Below are 19,666 nucleotides of genomic sequence, written 5' to 3' on the forward strand. Positions count from 1 at the left end.
ATTCTAGATTTCTAATTTGTTGCAATAGTATGATTTTTTTTTTCTTATTCAGTATGTGCAGTGAATTAATTCAAAATCTTTGGAAGACCTGTACAGATATTTTAAGGGCTGGTAGCTAGCCAAATATTCTTTTACAGCTATGCCCTGTTCATGTTTATACTGAACAAATTATAAGCCTCATGAATATGCAAAGCACAAATTTAAGTAATATTTTAATTAAGAGTATAATGGGATAAATCAGTTTTTGTTTCTACAATAATTTATTTTTTGCTACTAAGAAAATCTAATGCTACAGCAGCAGTCACTTCCTGAAGTACCTTACAGGCATCAACTCCTCCACTGAGGTCCTAGTATCTGAATAAATTACTCCATCTCTGAAATATTTTCTTTTCTTAAGGACTTTGGACACTGATAGACCATTGATAATTGTTAGGATGAAATTTTTTATTACTAATGTATTCCATAGAATATTGCATTTTGCTAACCATTAGAATGCATGCATGCTTTTTTTAGTCTCTAAACCAGTACTTGTATCTAATAACAAATGAATAGATAGAAATGTGTCAGAATAAAAGAAATATATCTTAAAAGAAATACATTAATTTCAGTATTAAAGACTCCGCTATTCAGGTGTCTAACATATTTATGGAGAAAAATTCTACTCTTTGAAATTTCACTTGGGGAAATTTTTCTTGACCCCAGAGACTAAATAACATTTATGTGAAAGTGTTTTATGAACAACACAGAATTATTAGAGATAATTATTAGAGATATAATAATTAGACAATAGAAGGTTTTAAAGAGGAAATCCCAGATCTATAATTTAGTCTTCAGTCTTAAAATGTTTCATATATTTTTAACTGCTCTAACATGGTTGAGAATACTGGTCATGTTCAAGGCGGTAAAAAACTAGCAGAACAGATAGTTGTAGTTGCTTATAAATCCATGAACTCCTCCCAATTAAACTTCCTTAAAATAAATAAATAAACAAACAGAGAAGCAAATGGAACATACTCTAATTAAAACAAAAAAACCTACCAGACAGAATTTTACTTGTCAAATTCTCATTTTCCACCAAAGCCAAAGAATCTCTCTGTTACATGTATAAAGCCATGTAGAGCCAATATGCAACTCCTGGGTGGCTCAGTCAGTTAAGCGTCCAACTCTTGATTTTGGCTCATGTCATGATCTCACAGTTCATGGAATTGAGCCCCAAGTTGGCTCTGCACTGACAGCATGGAGCCTGCTTGGGATTCTGTCTCTCCCTTTCCCCCACTCGCACGTGTTCTCTCTATTCCTCTTAAACTAAATAAATTTTACAAATTAAAAAAAAATAAAATATGGGAGAATGTTTAATCAAATTAGGGTGGAAAAGGTCTAATATACAGTAGAATATTACTGGGCCATAAAAAGGAATGAAATCTTGCCACTTGCAACGACATGGATGGATCTAGAAGGTATAATGCTAAGTGAAATAAGTCAGAGAAAGACAAATACCATATGATTTCACTTACATGTGAAATTTAAGAAACAAAACAAATGAACAAAAGACCAAAAAACCAGACTCTTAACTATAGAGAACTGATGGTTACCAGAGGGGAGGTGGGTGAGGGAATGGGTAAAGTAAGTGAAAGAGGATTAAGAGTACACTTATGATGAGTGCTGAATAATGTACGTAAGTGTTGAATCACCATATTGTACCCTGAAAACTAGCATAACACTGTGTGTTCATTATACTGGAATTAAGAAAGTAAAAAACAAGGTCTTACTAATCATAGCACAAAGCTCACAAATCATATATGAGATTCCTGTGACCAAACTGTTATACTTCTACGAATTTACCTTACAGATAGACTGAGTAAATGGATGAAGACATATATGTAACATAACATCACAACACAGGAGAGGAAATGAACAGCAGACCGAAAAGGATATAAATGTCCATTGATGAAGACTAAATTAGGGTACTTCCATACAATGGAATATCATGCTGCTGTGAAAATAACAAAGGAAGGCTGGCCTGTGTCCAATAGTTAACAATCAGATATATTATTGAGTGAACACAAATTATAGAAGGAATATATAATGCCTTCCCTTTTATGCAAAAAAAAAAAAAAAAAGGAGCTATATACAGAGATTTTTGCCTACATGCACAGACTAAGTATTTCTAGAAGGACACAAAACAAATTTATGTGGTGTCTCTGGAGAGGGAAATGGGTCTGGAAAGGAAGGAAACTTGCTTTTTATTGTATATCCTTTGAAGTTTTTGAATTATTTTTTAGATTGTGCATAAAGTCTATCACAAAAAAATAAAATCAAAGAATAAAATTCAAAGAAAACATTTCAAAATAGAATAACAAATATCTTATATATAGGATAGCAAAGAATTCTTACCTTTCTCTGCAAAATTTAAGTGAATGTAATATGGCAGGTCTCTTTTGACGTAAATTCCATAAATGTAAGGTGTCATCAGCCAAGGCACTCACGAGAGCTCCCTTAAAAATACAATGTAATACATTTTACACAGAATATATTTTGCAAACACTAAAGCTACTAAAGAGCTGCCAAAAAAATCTTCCCAGACTTCAAAACTTTCTGCCAATAGGTTTAGAGAAATATTTGCCTCACCCAAATTCTAAACAGCAGGTGTAAAACGGTGTGTTACATGTGTATGTGTAAGAAATGTTTTAACTTCGATAAAGTATAATTTAGTATCTTATACACTACAAGCATACTAGAATCTAGTTGGATATTAAGGTTGATAACTAGCTATATAAAATTAGAGGTCAGACTATTTGGGTGGCTTGACCACTACCGTACATCTTCCTTGGGTAAAAGAAAAATACAATATGAAGGAACCTTCGCATTTTATTTGGCTTAAGACAAATTCTTCTGAATGTACTATGCCTAGGTCCTAATTCTACTACTAGAATGATACAGAAAATAAAGATAGCATTTAGCACGCTCTAACTTCAATATTTAAAGGGTTGAACAATCAACCAATTTAGAAAGTTAAAATATCTGATAGTATTAAATCCTGTTAAGCATGGAGAAGAAAATCTCTGGTCCTAGGTGAGAATCACACAGGAAGCTCAGTCTCACCCGTGACCTGACAAACCAGAATTTTCAGAGCAAGGACCTCTGTGTATTTATAAAAATCTTCAGAGGTGATTCTGATGTGTGAACAGGATTAAGAATCTCTGGACTGAGGCTGATTTATTAAGACATGCGCATGTTTTCCTCAAAAGAGTCAGATATTTTTCATCTCTACTGACAGAATAAATTTTAAAAAACGTAATATGAAGAATTTATGTTAATTTCAAAAAGGATTTGCAGTTCTAATCATTTAGGTTATTATGAGAAATTTTAAAATCTCCTTTTTTAACCTAAGAGTTTCTCATTTATCAGAGAGGATTAAAATAGCTCTAAAGGCAAAATTTACATTAAATCATCTCTCCAAGGCCTTTCCCCTTTCGCAATTCTATGGAGGCTACTCTATTGTGTAATTCCTACTGCTACATGACTACCAGTAAGCAGAAATAAAGTCCACATACTCTCCCTTTCACTAGAAAGCATCGTCTTATCTAAGATCACTTTGAAGCAGGGATGCCTAGTGGCTCAGCTGGGTGAGTACCCGACTCTTGATTTCAGCTCAGATTATGATCCAAGGGTAGTAGGATCAAACCCTGTGTCAGATGCCACACTGGGCACGGAACTGCTCAGGATTCTCTCTCTTTCCCTCTGTTCCTCTCTCCCACTCATGCTTTCTCCCTCTCTCCCTAAAAAAAAAAAAAAAAAAGATAAACAAAAATATATAAAAAATACATCATTTTGAAGCAGTGAAACTCAAAGGATTCAGAGTATCAAAGATCTGTACTCTTCATTCTTATTTCCACCATAGTTTCACAGCATGTCAACTTCTCTCTCATGATGTACACACCGTTTTGAAATCTCAAGAAGAGATGTAGAGCCAAAATGGCAATAACAGCTTGACTACCTCCTCTGATGGCTCCTTTACCTATATATATGGTTTACTAAAAACAAAAGCAAATGCCTACTCTCAATGATCAGATTTCCATATCTAACCTCATTTAAATATTCATATTTTGAAAAGCATTTTTAAAACAGTAATATCACCTTCAAGTACTCAAAAAGTAACATTCGAGCATGTAAAATAAAAAGTCACATCCAAGAACTCTATGATGACTCCTATTAAAAAAGAACCCTGTAATACAAATGACAACATAAACTACTTAAGATTTCTAAAATTTAGGTGTATAGGTAATCTGCAATATGTTATTTACATTGGTTCATGTACAGCTTCTTTTTTTAATGTTTATTTATTTTGAGAGAGAGAGAAAGCAAGTGAGCAGGGGAGGGGCAGAGAGAGAGGGAGAGAGAGAATCTCAAGCAGGCTTCGTGCTGTCTGCACAGAGCCTGACACAGGTCTCCAACTCACAGTGAGATCATGACCTGAGCCGAAATTAAGACACTAAACTGAGCCACCCAGGTGTCCTGGTTCATGTACAGCCTTAAGAAATAATCTTAACACAAGTATAAAGATGGAGAACAGGTTACTGGTTGCCAGGGATTAGGGACTGAGAGCAGGAAGGGGCACAATTATAAAAGGGTAGCCTTAGGGAATTTCTTTATGATGATGAAACTGATCTGTATCTTGTTCAAGGTGGTCATTACACAAACCTATATGTGTCATAAAACTGCACAAAACCACACACACACACACACACACACACACACACACACACGAGTGCATGTAGAAACCTGGTGGTGAAATCTAAATAAGGTCTATAGTCTAGCTAATAGTAGTATATGGATGTTATTTTGCTGGTTTGAGATCTTACTACTGTTATACATAATGTTACTATTGGGGGAAGCTGGGTGGAGTACACACAGGACCTCTTTATTTTGAAACTAACTGCTAATAGAATTATTTCATAACAAAAGTGTTTTAAAAACAGGAAACTAATCTTGAGTCCTCCTAAAAGGGTTCCACAACTTTCTATATTATGATTTCTTTTGTACTTTAACATTTTACAATACACCTATTACACAATTCTACACAGAACACTGAAGTTTTTAAATTACACTTCTGACCTTGAAAAGCCTAAACAATTGCATATTAATATTCTGATATAAATAAAAGCATTTTACATAAGGTTAGAGGTATCAAGTATTGTTTTTTTCCACTCATATATATTTAAGAATTTATTCCACGGAACCTAAGGACATGAGGGCAAAAAGAACGTCCACAGACTATCACCACATCTGAAGATAGAAGAGACTTTTCTGGAGTAATTTCTTATGACCAGCTTTTCCTGCCCATCGCTGCATACAATAAACATCATTCTCAGTGTTGCTCATATTTTTAATTTTTTAACTTTTTATTATTCTTTTTTAAATTCCAGTTAGTTAACATACAGTGTTATATTAGTTTTAGGTGTACAACATAGTGATTCAACACTCCCATACCTCACCTGGTGCTCATCAGGACAAGTGCGCTCCTTAATGCCCATCACCTATCCCCCATCCCTACACACCCTTCTCCTCTCTGATAACCATCACTTTGTTCTCTATAATTAAGAGTCTGTTTCTTGATTTGTCTCTTTCTATTCCTTTTGCTCATTTGTTTCTTAAATTCCATATATGAGTGAAATCATATGTTATTTCTCTTTCTCTGACTTAGTTCACTTAGCATTATACTCTCCAGCTCCATGTCATGGCAAAAACTTTTTTTAAAACCTGCAAGCATGCTGTCTACACTGCTGATAAAATAGTATTTGTTTCCTGAGCTCCTTCCTAACTTTATACTCCATCAAAAAGAAAGGCATCATCAATTACTTGAACCAGTAAGTGACAAAACAAGAATTTTGGACAATAACCAGTTTCTAATGGATTTTCGTTTCCTGGTTATATTTCAAACAATTTATTAGAGAAGTACATTTTGTCATTTATAATAAACTCAATCTCTAAAAACAGTTTTTTAATACAGATTTTAACGTTACATAACTTTCAATATCCATGAAATAAAACTTAAATGTAGCACCTTATTCCATTCTATTTGCAACACTGTCTTGAGAAACATCTTACATTATTTATGTAACTTCCCATGATGCCATAAAGTGAACTGCTATTAGCTCTGATCTTTAAGAAATTCACTTTTGTACAAATATTTAAATATGAATGCATGCAAGAAATCTGAAAGACCAGATGTGCCCCTATTTCATATATAAGTAGGACAGATGAAAGCAATTCACTAACCTCATTAATCAGGAACTGAAGCTGGATTACTGCAGCTCCACTGTCATGTTGACAATAACATTCTACTCCTGGACGACCAAAGCTGTGATTAATTTCATTAAGGAGTCTATGGTATGCGTGGGCTTTTTACAGCAATGGCTAAGTTATATAATAGACCAACATTCCAATGACCTGATATTCAATTCAGGCTTTTTACTGAGATTGAGATTCAGAGTTACATTTATTACACATCAATCAAATCAGCTAGCTTCTGCTCATAATCAGAAGTCTCAGAGATTATAGGTCTAGAAGAAATAAGTAGCTGTTCTTTCTAGAAAACAAAAGAACTATCAAAAACAACAATATACAGAACACAAAATATATTTAATACACTTTACTCGGGCTCAGGTATTTTTTTTTCTTTCCCTTAAAACAAAAAGAGAAAAGATAGTTGATCTGCAGAACATCCAATTTTGCCCAAGACAGCAAACAAGTCTGAAAAGCAGAGACATGTCATTTTAGAATAATGCTTTTGGAGCCAATCTTTTTAGTGGCATTGTTCACACCTATAGTGTTATTTTTCAATAGTGTAAGTTAATATAACCACGTAACTATGTTTGCAATTGTGGCATGTTATATTACCAATGAACATATCAATCTTTTACAACAGGCTTGAATACAAAATATGCAAACTTCTATTAATTTCCCCATGATAATAAAAATAAACACACATTTTCTGTGTCAGGCATTATACTAAACATGTCATATATATTAACTCATTTAATCCTCATAATCTATGAAGAATATATAGTTTCTACCCTATGAACAATAAGAAACTGAAGCACAGAGGAATCAAGTAACTTGTAAGTCACACGACTAGAAAGCAGCAGAGGAGCGATCTGAATAAACAATCTGGCTCCAGAGTCTATACTCTTAATACTGAGGTATGCTAACAACAAAACAAAAAATCCAAACACTTATACAACTTACTATGTGCCAGACATTGTTACATGCTTTTTATTTTCATAAACTTGAAATAAGAAATTAGCCATTTTAACATACTGCTAATCTACTTTTCACTAGTTAATAAATATTAACTGAAAATAAAAACTTATATTTAAAACTAAGATATGATGGGATTTCATAAAATTGTTAGTAAATATTAACTGAAAATAAAAATTTACATCTAAAACCAAGATATGATGGGATTTAATAAAACTGTAGCTCTCTTTATACAATGCCATATTCAGGTATATAGACTATTTCCTATATTCTATTAATACATGCCCCCTAGGGTTCTTAAGTAAAAATAATCACGCTAAAAGTTAAATTCTTATTTTCTATGCACCTTTTCCTTCTGAGTTCTAGAAGTTTTTCTAGGAGATATTTATTTTCCAGGGATTTTGTTCATTTTATTGCCAGCAATTAATTGCTCTAATATTTCATAAACTAATAGACTAATCATGCATGTTTAGCTTATAGTACCCTACTCTTTAAACATCTTTAAACTTTTACCATCACCATCATCGTCATCAGTATTAATAGTACTGTTTTCACTACAGCAATTGCCCAAAAGCATCTACAGGAAGCTAGATTTCAATGGCTCTCCTGGCACGGTACCAAATCACACCTGTTTGGCCGAAGAAAGAAATACCTACATCTCTGTTCATCCATTTCTTTTGTCAGGATGACAGCACAGACTCTGCCTTTTTAGCTAGCAGAGTGGGTCTAATTCTAATCCGTCCAGCTAAATTAGTCTTGCTGGCACCAATCAGCATATTCTAAAATTCTCATTTTACATGGAGTAAAACTTCTATTATCAGATGAGAAGTTAATGAAAAATGTGAGCTATTATGAAAAATCATACAAATTCTATTTACCTATCATATTTTTCAGAAATCATATATAATTTTGCATATCTTGTGATATTATCCAAACACTTCTATATATTTTTTTAAGTGTTTAATGTTTTCTTGTTTTTGAGAGAAAGGGCGTGAGCAGGAGAGGGGCAGAGAGAGAGGGAGACGCAGAATCCGAAGCAGGCTCCAGGCTCTGAGCTGTCAGCACAGAGCCTGACGCAGGGCTCAAACTCACAAACCGCGAGATCATGACCTGAGCTGAAGTCAGACACTCAACTGACTGAGCCACCCAGGCACCCCTAAAGTATTCTTTAACTGAATACTAGAGTTCAGAATTGTTTTTCTTAAATAAAACATAGCTATAACTACCCCGGTATAGGATTTGTAGTTTAATATTTTAAATGGAACTTTAAAGATACTGGCAATGCATTCTAAGTGTAGCATTCACATAGAATCTATTTCTTTTCTGATCATTTACTGTTATCTTATACACACAGCATCAGAGAAATTTTAGGTGGCTGACCTTCATGAAGTCCAACCCTCTGGGGCGCCTGGGTGACTCAGTTGGTTAAACAGTGGACTCTTGACTTTGGCTCAGGTCATGATGTCACGGTCTGTGGGATTGAGCCCCATGCCAGGCTCTGCACTGACAGCACGGAGTCAGCTTCAGATACTCTCTCTCTCTCTCTCTCTCTCTCTCTCTCTCTCTCTCTGCCCCTCCCCTGCTCATGTTCTCTCTCTCAAATAAATAAACTTAAAAAAAAAACCCTCCATTTTGTATTCACATTTCATCAGTTTATATATTCTTAAAGTGAACTAATTACTTGATTATAACATCAAATATAACAGGCACAAAGAGATGTGGGAATACACAGAACCGGTTCTTGGTTAAGTAAAGTATAAGCAAACAGCTCTGCTAATTAGGGCCCTAGGGTTTGAAAACTTCAGCATGCTGTGAGCGTCAATCAATATTTTATTCATAGAGACTGGAAAGTATCTGTAAGTCCAGGTTACATGGAGGTCAAGAAAGGTTTGTTCTTACTCTATGTATGGCCAGAAAAACTGCACTTTTTTATGACATTAATATAGTCACACCTAAGATGATAAATATGCTTTAATAAACAAGAAGCACTTACCATCTACTAAGTTTTAGGCTGTGTATCTTAAATACATAACTGTGCTTAATCTTCACGGTAACTCTGAAAGGTAGTTATTATCCATATTTTACAAATGATAATTCTGAGGCTCAGGTAAGTGCTTTTTCTCAAGGTTACTACTGATTTCTTTCCTTTTTCCTTTGGATAAGGTAGTGCTATGCTGCAGCCAGCCCTGAAGGATCCTGATCCTATAAAAGTCCCATGTGTTGGGGAAAAAATCCTAAGTCATTACTTCATTGTAACAAAAAGCTTAAAATAAAATTTTAAGGAATGGAAATTACTTACATATAATCAAAAAATATTAGTTTGAAAGACTGTGAGTTCCAAAGCAAGTAGCTCTCAATCCTGGCAGTGCGTCAGAATCACAGCTCGACTGCAAATTTACTAAACCCAAATTGCCTGAGAAGTAGCCTAATTAGGTATCCTTTTTTGTTTTGTTGTTGTTGATGTGCCACAGGAACATCTGAGGCACGGTGAGAATTAATTAAGACACCTACTTTCAAGTCGGTTCATATGCCGGCTCCACCAGTACTCGCTGTGACCTGAGAATTATTACAACGCTCCACTTTCTTATCTATAAGATGCAGATACCTATCTAGCCTAGCTTGCAGAACTATGATGAGAATTAAAACCACTGAGAGTGTACTCCCCAAATGGTAGCCATTATCATTATTTAACTGGTATAGTCACTACTCTAACAAGAATTAAAGATACCCTACAGCTGACATATCATAATGTAAGAAAAAAACAACTTTGACTATATTAGATTCCTAATATAGTTATACCTGTAATTATAATGGTGTCTGCTCCTTTCTATATGCAGCAATCAATTATAAGACAAAGGCAAACTGTAAGGCTACATTGAGTATTTCTTGGTGTCAATATAGCTTACCTTATAATTCTGAACTCCAGTGTACTATTTTTAAAATGGTCTTATCTTCTTATAATGGATACCTTTAGTCTCTTTTTTTTTGTTGTTTTGTTTTTTTGTTTTTTTTACTGCTCGCCTATCAAGAGCTAGGGTATCTACCTAATCCTACTGTCATCTTTGTCTCTGGAGTAAACCAATTCATTTATATGGCCCATGACACAGGCCACAAACTGCGTGCACAACTACTTATGGGTTTTGTCCAAACAAGCACCATCATAACTCCTGAATAAGAGCTGCAGAAGACAAGACTAAAACAGGTTGAAATCAAAATCTTTGAATTTAGGTATGAACCTCTAAGTAAGCAACAGGGAGGAAAGAAATACTTAATGAAAAAAAAAACAAAAACAAAACATGATGAAACTAGCAATTACTGAAGAATAATCAAAAAGAGGTAATTGGAAAGATAAACAGAAAAAGAGACCAAAACCAGTTAAACCTTCTATAACATTATATAATCAAATTCAAATTCAAAATAAACATTCATTCAATTGTCTAAATGGGTTTTTTTGTTTTATATTTTGGAACAGGAGGAAGAAAGGAGGAATTAGGGAGCCTTTAAGTACATCATCACAGTAATTAACATTTATTAAACACTTAATATGTATCAAGTACTATATATGTATTAGCTTACAAGAGTACCTCTACTATAGGCTCTGTTGTTTACAAAAGAGGAAACTGAGATACAACAAGGTTACTTAAGGCCATCCAGCTACTTAATAAAGAAGCTGGGTTTGAACCCTGGCAAGCTAAATCCAGTACCCACACACACATATATGCATACAAATATTTATATATAAATCACCAAGGCTTAATTCACCAAAAAAGAGCCAATTTTCACATATTAAACGAGGACTGTATCTCCATTTTGACCTTAATCAGTACTTTCTGTTAAGTTCTTCTTTCCAGCTTATCTTCTAACTCAAGCAAAGGACCCACTGGGCAAAGCATCCCATGATGGAACCAAAACTACCCCTCGAGCAACAGGGACTGCCCCAACACCAGCAAGAGCTCACAGAATTGACCCTGAGACAATGATCAACCTGACCTTTGCTGCCCACCTGCGTGTACCCACTGAGGTTTGTCCCACATTTTCCTGAAGTATTTTAAGCACACTGAAGACAGTCTGAGACTCCAGCCTGCTGTATTCCCTGTGGTAGCCTCATGGAAATAAATTCCTTTCCTGTTTCACCACCGCTTGTCTCTCTGCTTTGATTTTGTCAGAAGAGAGTGGTCGGACCTGGTCTATCTGGGACTCCCAACAGCCAGGTGCTTTTGTATCCATGGGCCTTGGTTAGAATGTAAATGTCACTTCCCGACTTGCTTTCACTCATTTTAAAACCAGGGAATGAAAACAGAAGAAACATCTATAATATTTTTTACCTGAGTACAAAATAAAGTCAGACTGGTCTAAAACTATAAAATTAGACCAAATGCAACTTTTAGTAGCAAGTAAACATTATAAAGGCAACTGGGCAAAAGCAACACACCAATCAAAAAATGTTTTCCAGGGACAACCTGGGTGGCTCAGTCCTTTAAGCACCTGACTCTTGATTTCCACTCAAGTCATGATCTCACTGTCCTGGGATTGAACCCTAGCGTGGGGCTCCGCACTGACAGCATGGAGATTGCTTGGGATTCTCTCTCTCCCTGTCTCTGTGCCTATCCCCAGCTCATGTACTTTCTCCCTCTCTCAAAATAATAAACACTAAAAAAATTTTTTTTCAGACTCATTCCTCATGTTAGTTCACGGTAACAAATACCTACTAATTTTAATAGTAGAACACTATAGCCAAGCAGAATTAGCAAAAAGCGGAGTTCTCTATTCTAATTATAGTCAAAATTTTGAGACTGCCTCCTTACAAATGTTTTCATGTGTAAAATGATCAGCCTACAAACATTTTAGAGACTGAAGCTACATGAGAGGAACTGTTCTTACCAAATTATGCAAGATATTAAAATGAGTAAACAACCCTATCCTTCAAAAGCCCATAGAATCACAGACTTGTATTAGTAGAATAAAGGACAAAAATCACATGATCATCTCAGTGGACACAGAAGAAGCCTTTAACTAAATCCATCCCCCTTTCATGATAAAACACTCAAGGAAAATGGAACTTCCTCAGCCTGACAAAGGGCATGTATGAAAAACCCACAGCTCACATCATACTTAATGCTGAGAGATTAAAATGTATACTTTCCTGTTAAGCTCAGGAAAAAGACAATGTCCACTAGTGCTCACCATTTCCATTCAACATATGCAGGATGTTCTGGCTGGGGAAAACAGGCAAGGAAAAGAAATACCAAGTGTCCAGACTGGAAAAGGAAGAAGTAAACTAAAACTATTCTACTCATAGAAGACATGATCTTGTATATGGAAAATTCTAAGGAATTCCCTAAAACAAACAAACAACAACAACAAAAAAACCAACTGAACAAATAAAGGTTGTGATTGCACAATACAAGACTACACAACACAAGATCAATATACAAAAATCAATTGTACTTCTATATATTGGCAATAAACAATCTGAGAAGTGAAATGAATAAAACAATTCCATTTACAGTATCTCAAAGAATACTTAGGAACAAATTTATTCAACAAAATGCAAGACTTGTACACTACAAAACATTGAAAGCTACAAAACGTTGTTTTTTTGTTTGTACGCTACAAAACATTGAAACTTTGTACGCTACAAAACGCTGAAAGCAACAAAACATTGTTGAAACAAGAGCGAAGTGAAAAAACATCCCATATTCATGGAACAGAATAATATTCATCAAACTGATCTATAAAATTAACACAGTCTGTCAGAATCCTAGCTATTTGCAGAAATTGACAGGTTGAGCCTAAAATGAGATTAAAATTAATGTGGAAAGGGACCCAGAACAGCCAAAACAATCTTTAGAAAGAAGAACAAAGTTGGAATACTCACATTTCCCCAATTTCAAAACTTAATACAATATTACAGTAATCAAGACAGTGTGGTATTAGTATAATTAGCTACCGTATGGCTAGATCAATAGAATAAACAGACAACTGAGAAATAAACATTTATGATCAATTGACTTTGACAAGGATGTCAAGACAACTCAATAGAAAAAGAATACTCTTTTCAACAAATGGCCTTAGGACAACTGTATATTCACATGAAAAAAATGTATTTGGACCCCTATCTCACACTATATAAAAAATACTAGCTCAAAATGGAGACCTAAATGTAAGAGCTAACATTATAAAACACCTAAAAGAAAACATACATCTTTGTGACCTCAGATAAGGTTGTGGTTTCTTAGATACAATACCAAAAGCATAAGCCACAAAAGAAAAAATAGATAAACTGGACTTCATCACATTAAAAACATTGTGTGTTTCAAAAGACACCGTCAAGACAATGAAAAAAAAATCCACAGAATAGGAGAATTTATAAATCACGTATCTGATTAAGGATTTAATATCCAGAATATAAAGGGCTTTTACAATTGAATAACAAAAAAAAAAAATCAAATTTAAAAATGGAAAAAGGAGGGACTCCTGAGTGCCCCAGTCAGCTGAACGTCCAACTCTTGGTTTCAGCTCAGGTCATGATCTCACAGTTCGTGGAGTCAGGCCCTGTGTCAGGCTCTGCACTGACAGTGCATATACCCTGCTTGGGATTCTCATCTTCCCTCTCTCTCTTTCTGCCACTCCCCTGCAAACACTCTCTCTCTCTCTCTCTCTCTCTCTCTCTCTCTCTCTCTCAAAATAAACCAACATTTAAAAAATAAAAATGGAGAAAGGATATGAATAGATATTTCTGAAAAGAAGATACACAAAGAGCCAAAATATAAATAGATGCTCAACATCATTAGTCATTTGAGAAGTGTGAATCAAAGCCACAATAAAATACCACTCCACCTCCTCTAATATGATTATAAAAGACAACTACAAGAGTTTGTGAGGACGTGGAGAAATGAGAATCCTTGATTACTATTGGTAGGACCACTGTTAGATGGTGCAACCAACTTTGGAAAATAATTGGCAATTCCTCTACATTCAACACAGAGTTACCATATGACTCTGCAATTCCACTCCTTCAGGAATATAAACAAGAGAGATGAAAATATACATACACACAAGACTTCTACACAAATGTTCACAGCATTATTCCTAAGAGTCAAAAAAGAGGAAAATCCAAATGTCCATCAACTGATTATTAAGTAATAAGCAGTGTATTTATGAGATATTCAGCCATAAAAAGAAAGGAACCACTAATACATGCCACAATATGGATAAACCTCAGAAACATTATGCTAAGTAAAAGCAGCCAATCATAAAAGACTACATATTACATGATTCTATTTATATGATATGTCCGGAATAAATCCATAGAAATGGAGAGTAGGTGAGTGCTTGTGATGGACTGGGTGAAGAGGGTAAGGCAGGACAACTGATACTAAGTATGGGGTTTCTTACTGGCGTAAAGAAAATGCTCTGAAGTTAGGAAATGCCAATGATTGCATACTCAGTGGATATAATGAGAAGTCCTGAACGATATACTTTAAAAGGGTGAATTATATGGTATGTAAAAACAGCTCCATAAGGCTGTTATACAAAAGAAACAATCAGCTTGTATGAATGATAAATGATAATACAAATAGGCAAAAAAAAAGAGACAGAATTTAAGGCAGGAAATGATTGCAATTATTAATGGAACAAGTTAAAACATTATATTCTTTTTTTTTTTAATGTTTTATTTATTTTTGAGACAGAGACAGAGCGTGAGCAGGGGAGGGGCAGAGAGAGGGAGACACAGAATCCAAAGCAGGCTCCAGGCTCCGAGCTGTCAGCACAGAGGCCAAGGCGGGGCTCGAACCCACAAACTGTGAGATCGTGACCTGAGCCGAAGTCGGTCGCTTAACCGACTGAGCCACCCAGGCGCCCCTAAAACATTATATTCTTAATGTTTTAAGAATCCAATCTTCCCTTTAACTAGGATTTAAAAATATCTTTTAGAAGCAATGAATGAATTTCACTATTCAGCAACCTAACTGAAATGCAGCATAAAAAAAGGAAAAATAAAATCACACTACAGTTTAGCATTTTTGCAATTAAGCTCATTTCCTTCTGTCCTGCACTCAATTTTCAAACATTTTTATTTCGTTCAAGATTTAAACACAGAAAGTATTTAATGGATGAGAAACAACAAGAAAACCCTTTATAAGCTTTTAAAATTCCATGAATCTGTAAGGTCAGCTTATTCATTTTATCTTTCGATCATTTGTGAGGCTGGTATCACCATCACAACAAAAATTTCTCTTACTTTAGTCTTCCTCCTGGGATTTCTACTGTGCTATCAGCAAAGCCGAATAAAAAAATAGTCAAAGAAGCAGGCAATGGGACCGTAGCCCGTGGTTAAATTCTTAGAGCACAGCTCCTAGGCAAGTTTTCACTGCTCTCACTATTGCTGTGTATTATACACATATTTTGACAACCTCTACTTTTTATGAAGAATGTGAAAATACCAAGACTGGTATATACTTAGTAAATTATTAAGATCTTTCAAGATTATATATCTTTTCAGAGAATCTGTTCATCAATTCCTGTCTTTGGAAAAAAAAAAAGGAAAGAAAGTACTGGCATTATTCCAACTTCTACAGGAGTGACACATTCACTTTTCCAACCTACGACTGGAAGACTGGAAAACATACAAAATGGCGGAAAACAACTGGAGAACTCTGATATGCTGTGCAGTTTCTGAAAATACATTTATATTCTGCAAAGTTTAAAGATGAGAATACGGATAATTAATCTTTCTATGAACCCTTAAGTGACTAATAAATTATCCTGCAGTATTATACATTTAATTATATATTATTGTGTGAAAGTAACTTCCATTGAACACATATTCTGCTGACAAACCAAAAACAGTCTTTAAAGTGTAAACTGTTCATCCCTGCCACAGTAAAATAAACCCAAGAGGATATTTTAATCCATCACAAACTCTGACGATTTCCACTAACCTCTGTTGCCATTTCTTTTAGCACATTCGTGTACTTTCAGCAAACAGAGTAATTCACGCCTCTAGTAAGCCTTCAAGGTGTTGCTACTCTCAACTGGCTTAACACTCTGAATAAAAGCTCAGTGGATGATTTTTATTTGTAATGGCTTAAGTCTTGAAGAAACTTAACCATAATGTGATTATAACAAAGTTAAAATCTAAACACCACCATAATGTAGTCAAAGAATATTGATGAAAGCATTCTAAAAATGAAGAGAAGGAGCTTTAACATCAGACCAACTCTACCAGGTAGTATAAAAATAAACAACAATCACTTAGCAGCTGAGAGATTTCATTTCTTTGTTCCACACTGTTATGAGGAATGAATGAAAGTCAACAGATAAAAGCAGTACATCATACGTGTATCCTCCTCAAAAAATGGAAATACGTCAGATGAGCTGTGATATATAAGGCAACCTATGTGTGCTAGTTTTCTCATCAGTGAATGCCTCACCTGCCTCCTCCACCTGATCAGCGTGATAATCACCTGCAAGACTAAACTTTTTCAACTTCCTATTAAGATTACATGGACTTTTTTTATTGCTAGTCCCCATGTCCAGTGACATAAGGCTAGGATGGGGAAACACTGTAATTCAATCCTGCGACTCCAGTTCGTTCCCACCTTCATAAATATGTCCTACCAGCTTCACAGCTCTGTCTCCAAAGGCAATGGTATAGCAAAGTGTCAGCTTACACACACTGCCCAGAACATGTTTCTTATCTACCATCTGCCTCACTAAGAATACCGCTACCCTATCTGTCGAACATTTGGCCAGTATTTCTCAATTCTGGCTCTACATTATAAGCATCCACAGAGATTTCACATAAACATGCATAGATGTCAAGCCCCACGCCAGATTCACTCAATGAGAATATCTACAGAAGAAATCCAAGTAAATGTCTGGGCACTGTTTGTATATTTTATCTTTTTCAGCTCCACAAGATATTCTAACAGATAGCCATGGTTGAAAAAAAAAAAAAAACAACAACAACTAGAAAACCCTATGAGCATAAATAGAATTAAGCATTATCTTCCATAAAAATAAATTTATATATGAATGATTCAATAAGTAATTTCTCAGACTTCCTTTCTTCAAATGGAATAGTCATGAATCCCCTTAATATCTGATCAGAAGTATATTTTCCAAACTTCTAATAATTTGCTACTTTTATCTGAACTAGCTTCTAATCAACTTGATAGGAATGTGGTCAATGCAAGAACTTAGTATATCCTTACCAAAGTTTAACACAGTGAAGAACATTTCATTTTGTATTTTTTAGAACTATTAATGTATTTGCAGTACAAACAAAACCTTTGTCAAATAACAATTATTCACACTGTTATAGTAAAGTACCCCTATTCTTTACTTTCACCTACTTGACAAACGTCAAATTTAAACCCTCTTTTAGAAGATCATGTATTTTTCACCTATAAAAATTAATACAGACTTTCAGTTTCTGGTCCAACACGTAAGAAATTTGAAATCTGCCACTCCATCCTAACAACAAGGGAAAAGCTGAACAGACTAAAAATCAACAACTCTTCTTAGATCCCTAGGACAAGTGAGGTCACAGGGCAAAACGCTGCCCCCAAAACTGCAAAGACAGGCCAACACCATGAATCACAACTCACCAAAACGAACCAGCCAGTAAGACACCTCCACAGGAAACAGTGCCAGGGTAGGAAAATCCAAACCATAATCGATGAAATGCTGGGATCTTAAAGTAGAGAAGTCTGAAAGTCACAAATCCCTGGGCACCCAGTCATGAAGGAAATGGGGGGGAATCCTTATACTTTCGTGAGTTTTACCTCAAAGAGCTCCACCAAGTTCCCACAGCAAATATCTGAGAAAAAATCCCCTCCTGCTTCCAGCAATGGGTGGGGGAAAAGCAACCATTTTTTAAATACACTGGAGCACTCTGTTCTTCACAAGATCTGCCCTCTGAAGATACAAACCAGAAGCCTAAACTGCTAGGGGTTTATCAGAATAGCGCTATGAACAATAGCCAAATTATGGAAAGAGCCCAAATGTCCATAGACTGACAAATGGATAAAGAAGACGTGGTGTGTGAGTGTGTGAGTGTGTGTGTGTGTGTGTGTGTATACAGGAATATCACTTGCGATCAAAAAGAATGAAATCTTGACATTTGCAACAATGGGGATGGAACTAGAAGGTATTAATGCTAAGTGAAATAAGTCAGTGAGAGAAAAACAAATATCATATGATTTCACTCATATGTGGAATTTAAGAAACACAACAGATAAACATAGGGGAAGGGAAGGAAAAATAAAATAAAAACAGAGAGGGAAGCAAACCATAAGAGACTCATAAATACAGAGAACAAACAGAGGGTTGCTGGAGGGGACGTGGATGGGGGATGGGCTAACTGGGTGATGGGTATTAAGGAGGGCACTTGTTGGGATGAGCACTGGCTGTTATACGGAAGTAATGAATCACTGGATTCTACTCCTGAAACTCAATACTACACTGTGTGTTAAGTAACTTGAATTTAAATTTTAAAAAAATAAATTAAAAAGAAAAAAAAAAAAAGAACTGAACTGACCAGGTAGAAGGGAAAGACCCAACTCGAACCCACTCTAGCCACCCTAACTTACCTGGGTCACCTGAGATTCACTTGTGAAGTCCACAATCCAGAAGCAGAGGCTCACTAAAAGACTAAGACCTTCACACCTTACCACCAAAAATGAATCTAGATATAGACCCCACACTCTTCACAAAAATTAACTCAAAATGGATCACAGACCAAAATGCAAAACTATAAAACTCCCAGAAGATAACATATGAGAAAACTTAGGTGGTCCTGGGTATGACGATGACACTTTAGGTACCAAGCCACAGGCACCATCCGTGAAAAAATAATTGATAAGCTGGATGTCTTTAAATTTAAAAACTTGTGCTCTGTAAAATACAAGGTCAAGACAATTAGAACATAAGCCATAAACTTGGAGAAAATATTTGCAAAAGACATCCAAAATATACAAAGGACTGTTATCCAAAATATACAAAGAACTCTTAAAACTTAACAATAAGAAAATGAACAACCCAATTGAAAAATGGGCCAAAGACCTTAATAGACACCTCACACAAAGACATACAGTTAGCAAATAAGTATATAAAAAGATGCTCCACATCATATGTCACCAGAGAAATAACTGCAAACTAAAACAAGGATATACTGCTACAAACTTATCAAAACAGCCCAAATCTAGAATGACAACATCAAATGCTGGTAACAATGTAGATCAGCAGAACTCCTGTTCATTACTGGTCAGAGAACAAAATGGTATGGCTGTTTTAGATGACAGTTTGGTAGTTTCTTAGAATACCAAACATACTCTTAACCATACGTACAATCTAGTAATGACGCTTGTTGGTATTTACCCAAGGGAGCTGAAAGCTT

General features: G+C 35.2%; 1 protein-coding gene across 8 annotated transcripts in view; it reads right to left on the minus strand.

Moving 5' to 3' along the window:
* The window catches only part of STXBP5 (syntaxin binding protein 5), a 163,808-nt gene that overhangs the window by 130,722 nt on the left and 13,420 nt on the right, over positions 1–19,666 (minus strand). For all 8 annotated transcript variants that reach the window (XM_053222128.1, XM_053222127.1, XM_053222125.1 and 5 more), the window contains exons 3-4: positions 6,280–6,361; positions 2,395–2,495 (exon numbers count right to left, since the gene is read on the minus strand). In XM_053222128.1, the coding sequence (XP_053078103.1) occupies positions 2,395–2,495; positions 6,280–6,361 (183 nt within the window). The remainder of the gene's footprint in view (positions 1–2,394; positions 2,496–6,279; positions 6,362–19,666) is intronic.

Source organism: Acinonyx jubatus, chromosome B2 (genome assembly GCF_027475565.1).
Source record: "Acinonyx jubatus isolate Ajub_Pintada_27869175 chromosome B2, VMU_Ajub_asm_v1.0, whole genome shotgun sequence".
NCBI lineage: Eukaryota > Metazoa > Chordata > Mammalia > Carnivora > Felidae > Acinonyx > Acinonyx jubatus.